The 7,110-nt window shown below is 37.8% G+C and overlaps 1 protein-coding gene across 1 annotated transcript; it reads right to left on the bottom strand.

Annotated features, from left to right (window-relative positions):
* Positions 1-531: 531 nt before the first annotated feature.
* On the bottom strand, positions 532-6,522 carry SLC16A9 (solute carrier family 16 member 9). The gene is made up of 5 exons (XM_053450305.1): positions 6,327-6,522; positions 3,046-3,189; positions 2,691-2,786; positions 1,346-2,227; positions 532-936 (listed from the first exon to the last, which is right to left on the bottom strand). The coding sequence occupies exons 1-5, from the start codon at positions 6,520-6,522 to the stop codon at positions 758-760; spliced, it is 1,497 nt and encodes a 498-aa protein (XP_053306280.1). The 3' UTR covers positions 532-757.
* Positions 6,523-7,110: the final 588 nt, after the last annotated feature.

The following is a 7,110-nucleotide window of genomic DNA, read 5'->3' as shown; positions in this document are numbered from 1 at the left end:
ACATATATCATTTCTCCTTCCATCAAAGCAAAATTATTAATAAGAAAAATGAATATATCTGTGTAATCGCAAGAGAAAATGCAGTCTTTAGTTGAAGTTGGCGTCTTTTATTGTGCCAATATAGCTAAGGTGTAAAGTTAAATAAGCTTTTAAGACCTCAGAGGTACCCAACGCTTACTTTACACCTTTTGTATGCTGACTTGATAAAACGTGTCAACTTCAACTACGGACTCCATTGATAAACGATTAAGCTGTCTACAGGACACCTTTCCTGCCAATTTCCATATGAAATAGAGAATTACAAAGCGAGTAAATACCCTGTTGTCTGCTATAGCCATAAGAATCGTTTTTGAATGGCTTAAAGCATTTAACATATCAAATAGGTTGTGGCAGAAAACAATACTAATAATGGTTATTTTGGTGTGTTGTGAAACAGATGAACAGTGTGCTTTTATTGAAATAAACATTTTGTACCAATAACGAGCTCTGTGCTAATGTGTGCCTCCATAGTGTAGATGAGCCGGCTTATTGAGCAGTGGGACACCTGGGGGTCCTTGGTTTGGCAGGCGGGGTGCGTCACTGGTGGCTCGTTAAAGGTATAATGCAATAAACACTTATGTTGTTTTGGAGAGTACCTGAGACAGGTGAACGATTTCCAGCTTTACCTTAACACGCTCAATTTATATTGAGTACTACAATCATTTCAAACAAACTATCTATACTTTTTTTTTTCTTTCTTTCTTATTGCTGTGACCCGTTAAACAGTTGAAGCTACTTTATAAATGTAGCTTTTTGAAGATGGTTCCTGCTTTTTCTTTTTGCATTTATCCCAAAGTGGCAAAGACACTACTAACAAAAGGAGTCCACTCAAGAGAACACAGGTTCCGCAGAAATAGAACGCTATGGTGTATGTCTGGGTCCAGTCGAAAAACCAGCCTGAAAGCAAAAAGAAATATGTTTAATATAGTTTAAATTAAATAGATATATACGTTTATGGCTTTGCCTAAGGGGCAGTGATACTGGCTGTTACTGAGAACCAGCACCACTGTACTGGGGTCAGCAACATGGTTGGGCTCTGCCCTAGGCTTTTGTCCTATGTGTGCTATAGAGTAAAGTGTAGTGTAGCGTAACCGGCCCGTTGAACAGTGGCACACTGGAAAGCCTGTGCTTTCTAATGGGAAAAGAGTTACGGATAAAACAGCACTCCTACATACTTATTGGCTGAAAGAGCCGTACAAGCAAAGCAACATCATTATACCTATTCCAGTAGACAGTTTAATGATAATGGGCGAGAAGTCAAGATCTATTTAGAAGAAGAAAGATTGTAGGCAAAATAAGCTCTTACCAACTATTGGCGGTCCAAGACAATTTCCAATTCCAGCAAAAAACATCAGTATCCCATAGGCATGTGTTAGTTTTTCCAGCCCCACGGTGTTTGTCGTCACATAAGGGAATATTGACCAGTTCCCGGATAAAAATCCTAGTGTCCCGGCAAGAAAAGCTAAAGCAGCGTATGAGTTTGCAAAAGGCACGGCAAATAAGGCCAGTCCTGTCAGGAATAAAGTAAAAATATACAAATACAATGTATTCATCCATTTAAAATCAGCAAGGATACCTAAACTGAGCTTCCCGACGGCCATCATGAAGCCAAAGATGGAGATAAGTGGCACAACAATGGACTCTTCGTCAATATTGGCACTTTTTGCTACATCCTCCAAAAGTAAAGCAGGAGGAAATCCTCCAATGTCAAAAAGCAAAATGGCCACAAACAGTGCCGAGAACACTTTGTTTTTGAATAGGTCAATCGTATTTTCCCAATAATCCAAGTATCGGTGACATTTGTTCTTTGCTAGTTGTTTGCAAGTATGTGCCTCCCCCACTTTGTTGATACAATTGTCCTTTTCTGTTGTGGGCAGAGCTGTAAACTTGTTCTTATGGAGGAGGGTTTCCAATTTGCAGTCATCTACTGATGTTTTGACAATCGTCCCTATATTTTCTTCACTGTTACAACCTTTTTCATGGTAGATGAGGTAGGTATCTGGCATTTTCTCTGGACATATCTTCAGAGGAGAAGCTTTGGGTGATTGTGGCAAAGGTCTCATTAGAATGCCACATGCTAATATATTTAAAGACAGAGCACCAACGATTAACAAACACCCATCCAATCCATAGAGCGATATTAGCTCCTTTTGAAGACCCGCATATATAAAAGTCCCAACACTTGAACCTGCGAATATAGAAACACAAGATGTGGAGCTTGTATTAAGAACAGTAGGAATACACATTTTTAAGAAATGTATAAATTAAAACAATAATACTCCCCAAGAATAAATATCCCAATAGAAATTATCGTCCAGGTTTTTAACATGCTCTACTGCACGACACATTTCATGGGCAGCTTTTAAATTCGTACAACAATTTCTAAGAGCTGTCCAAATTTAACCCAAGGGTACATTGACCAAAACTGTATCCCGAGATATCTGGCCCCTAATTATATATAAATGATTTATTTAATTTAGAAATTTAAAACTATCTTCCCCTGACCTTGTTACATGCATTTTAATGCATTTTGCAAACATTGTAAGGAGGAGTATCCATGAACAGAAAAATTACCCTTAACCGGAATAAGGCAAAGGATGAAATAATATATTTATAGTACAATTCAAATATATCTTATTAAGATAATTCACCTGTTGAAATGATCCCAAGAGCGAGTCCTCTACGTTTCTCAAAATACTGACATGTAATAGTCACGGTTGCGGTATACAATAGGCCGCACCCAAAACCTGGAAGAATATACAACGAAGAATACATTACTTACCAACACAATCACCATGTACTTAAATAACAAAAATACTAATATAGTAAATACGGGGCCGTCACACGTCTAGCTGTCTGAGTGAAGGTCAGCGCAACTGGAGCAATAAATCAAAAGTGACCACTTGACAAGTTGTCTTGTCACCATAGGAAGAAATGAAATATTCATACTTATTGGATCATTCCATTATTTGTAATATAAATAATACGGAAGTTAAATGAACTTACCAACCATAAATCCATACGAAAAATAAAGAAAGTACAGATTGGGTGCAAAACTGCTCAGGATAAGTCCACCAGCCACCAAGAATGAGCTGAAGATGGTCACTGGGCGCGCTCCAAATGAGGACACACTCGCACTGCACAATGGACCTGCCAAGAATTAATTTTGTTAAGAACACGAACTAGAGACACTTAAATACTTCTTGAATGCAAACAGATGACAATCTCTGATATTTGTATATCTTTGCTGTATAAAGGCACATGTCACGCTAGGGCAGAGGGCACTGTTACTTTGCACACCGAGGTGTCCTCCACCATGATAGATACATACCCGCTAACCACAGAAGAGGTCTTTGCATGTATGTACACACGTGAGGGAACGTTCCTATTGTTTTGTTCCCCGACACTTTCCTACCACTTTAAGTGTCCAAAATCATTGAACCACATATGAGGAGGAGCTGCTGCAGATTCTACTTTAGGTAAGTGCTTTATATGTTTTACATTCTGAAAAGTGTATATTTAAACCACACACATAGTACTTGAATAAATATTCTTATTCAGTGGGGCTGTCAGACACAGTAAACATGTATTATTACTAATTATTATATAAAACTATATGGAAAATATGCTTACATATTAATGTGCTTCCCCTACTAAAGCAAGCTCCCCTCATTTTAATATTTTTTTTGGTTAAATATTTCTCTTTTTATTTATAGTGCTCTAAGCTACCTTATACAGTCCTCCCGTCCCTTATTATAGCCTTGCATGGAAGAATGGGGTTGTGAATTATAAAACGTAGTCCTATGTACCCGCAGCAAACTGGTTACCTTGGTCTAAAGGCTTCACCTATTGCTCATTTTATGATTGTCATTATCTCGTGCTGGTACACCACATTTATTGTATAAACTATAAACCGATACTGTTATCTCCACATTTTGACCTTTGGGTAAACAACAATTGGCCAAACAATCTTTTAGGACTGTTACAACATCTTATTTTGTATTAAAATGTAACATGGTATCTTAGAAACACATGGTCTATTGCATGGTCTGCCCTATGGTCGTGATTCCTGCAAGTTGAACTCCCATGTTGAGTCCCTCTGAGTCCCATGTTGAGATCAATGACCATCCACAAAAACTGGATGTTAGGCAAAAGGTAAATCCCCCGAGCTTGTTCTTTGCAGAACCTAGGAGGGTATCTCAATATACCCTTACCATATGAATTGCTAATGAAATTGCTAATGAATTGCTAATGAAATGAAAGCACTTCCATTGAATTGTTGATTGCTTTCCATTCACATTCACTAGGGGACCCTGTACTTCCATCATGCTAACGTGATTTAGAATAGGTGACCTTTATTGAACTGGGATTTACGGCGCTGGTTGTAATTAGAATAATCAGACAATTTATTTGGGGATTAAATAAAACTATTCCAACAACTCAAGAATGTTTTGCATTTCTCATAATTCCCTTTTATTAAATCTGTTAGAGCAAGGTATGAAAATAACCTTTATCTTGCCCTTATTTAAACACAAAAGTTCCTTTGTAGAAAGGTTTAAATTCAAATTAATCCAGATTGTGTTGTATATTATTGAAATGGAATCCAGCCCACTTTATGCAGATTTAAATTTAAAATAGTTCTCTGTGTTATATTTATAATAATTTATAAGAATTCCATATACCAACCACTAACCATTTTTATTATGAGTTAGGGTTTCGAACACAAAGGCTCCAGAGATCACGCTGATTGGAGTCGGGGTAAAATGACCTCTAAAGTAAATTAAAGATTTATTATTTTTTTAAGCATAAAGAATGTCCCTTTCAAAAAACTTGATTCCGGATTGAGCCAAATCCCAAATGAACTTTATATCATAGACTATTCTTGGTCACTATAGCTAACCAAATGTGCGATTATTCCCGCTGCCTGATAGAAAAAGCATTATTTTGTGTATAATATAATATAATTTTAACGATTTAAGTATGAGATGGGCATTGAGCACTTCGTGCCATGCTCGTGCCATTGTCTCAAATAATTAATACTATTTGGTTTACCAGTAATGTGATTAAGAGCAAGCGTTCTTGAAATGCAAGTGTAATTGGGAGTTTCTTCCCAAAGCATCTATCAGCAATCTGGCGAAGGAGAGTTTAATATCAAGTAAAAGATGCCCCCATCACAAGATACATGAAGAGGGCCATATACATACTGGGAAAAAGTTGTAAAGGTGAAAAAATCAGCAAGGTAATCATTCTGACATTATTATTGACTGCCCCGTACATACATGTCTCAGAGGGACCTTCCACAATAGTTAACTGGTCCAACAAATATATTGTAGTCGTGCTAATTCATGAAGATCTTTCTGATGGAATGGAGATTTGGATTTAGCCTATCTTTATTTAAGTCAATGTTCTCTGCTGTTTAACTTGAACATCAGGCTGGGCCGGGGTGAGGGTGGGCAGGCAACTAGGCTGGTGTCACTTAGTTTTCCCCTTCTTTCATTCCAGACCACCTGACCATCTTCTGAACATATGCTCCAGATTGCATCCTCATGTCATTTCTCAAGGTTCAGGCATGGATGGGGGAGAGAGTAACCTCTTGCCTCTGGGGGATATGGATTTTGAGTAATAACTAAGAAAGCTATTGTCATCTCTCAAGCTTCCACTGGGTTTTTGCTTCTGCTCACTTTTTAGCTATTTCCTCTTAGTGTTCTGTTAGTTATAGTCATTTGAAGTTTCCAATGGTAGTCAACATGGCACGTAGCAAACAAGGGAATATATCTAACCTGACAAATACAGCGATTAACCTATCAGTAAGTACCATAATCTATCTTACAAATGGCTTCATGGAAAGCACATCCATCCACGCTCAACAGCCGAGAAACATCAGTCTGCTATTACCACGGCCATAATGAGGGGCCTTTACTCATCTCTAATGAAGCATACAATGGAAAAAAGGAGCCTGGACTTCTTCTGTTTGCTGATCTAAGGCAGTTTGTACGAATCATTGAGTTCAGAGGACAGGTGTGAGGCAGTAAAATGACTGATATCAGTGCAATTATTTTTGCCCTTAACATACCCTAGATACTCGCTAAGCCTGAACATTGCTCTTGTAAAGATCACAGCAAAAACAAGAACAACTAGGGGATAAAGGTTTTTTGACACCAGATCCCTATCATAGATTCTGTGTTTGCAGATGGATATTTTTTAAAAACTCAACAAGTCAGTTTTAAGGGTTTTGTTTCATTAACAAATGCCAAATTTATTAAGCACAGAAATCTGATGTTACTTACTCGCTAGAAGACCAAATCCAGCAGCCAGTGACCCAACCCATGCAGTCTTCCCTTTGCCTTCATCGAACACGTCCAGCCATTCAACATAAAGAATCCCAACGGCCAGAGGGGATCCATAACAGAGGAACTGGATGAAGAAGGAGATGGTGACGATGACCCAGCCCCATCCACCATCTGGTGGCTTTTGATATGCCATCTCAAGACAAGGCTGCTTCTAAGTATCTATAAAGAAATAACAGGATTTACTTAACAGACTTCAAAATCAGAAAAGCATTGGGTAGACTAGATGGGCTAAATGCTTGTTATCTACCGTCAAATTCTATATTTCTGTGATATTCATATATGTTAAAGTTCGCAAGCCTACCATACATGGGAACTTCCCAGGCTAGGGTACCCTTGGAAGGAAAGCGAGGATGAGTTCCCAGGTTTGCTAACTACTGGATGTTGCAAACAAAAAGGAATGACTTAAACAGTTACAAAGCTTTTTTTCAATTTCTATGACAATAGCTCATTAAACACCTATTTCTTTGCATCACATGACCATTGCGCATTCCATGGGAAAATGGGGATGAGACAAACTTTTTTTTTGAGTTATTTCTGAGAATGTTTTTGTTTTCTGGTATTCAGCTGTTCTACGATGTTGCTAATCATGTAACATAATGTAAAATAATGTAAATATTTTCTAAAACAATTCAACTGCATTGAAAGAGATATTGTCACACTGTGATTTTCTAAACCGATTGATAGTGTCCAATTTTCCTTAAAGTAAATCAAGTCTTTGGTA

Source organism: Spea bombifrons, chromosome 11 (genome assembly GCF_027358695.1).
Source record: "Spea bombifrons isolate aSpeBom1 chromosome 11, aSpeBom1.2.pri, whole genome shotgun sequence".
Taxonomy (NCBI): Eukaryota; Metazoa; Chordata; class Amphibia; order Anura; family Pelobatidae; genus Spea; species Spea bombifrons.
This window is presented reverse-complemented; position numbering and strand designations above follow the sequence as displayed.

Excerpts from the sequence above, each read along its gene's own strand:
- SLC16A9 (XM_053450305.1), bottom strand. The coding sequence starts at position 6,522 with ATGGCATATCAAAAGCCACCAGATGGTGGATGGGGCTGGGTCATCGTC. Across the intron at positions 3,190-6,326 it reads TGGATTTGGTCTTCTAGCGA|GTCCATTGTGCAGTGCGAGT; the intron begins GTAAGTAACATC and ends AATTCTTGGCAG. Across the intron at positions 2,787-3,045 it reads TTCGTATGGATTTATGGTTG|GTTTTGGGTGCGGCCTATTG; the intron begins GTAAGTTCATTT and ends ATATTCTTCCAG.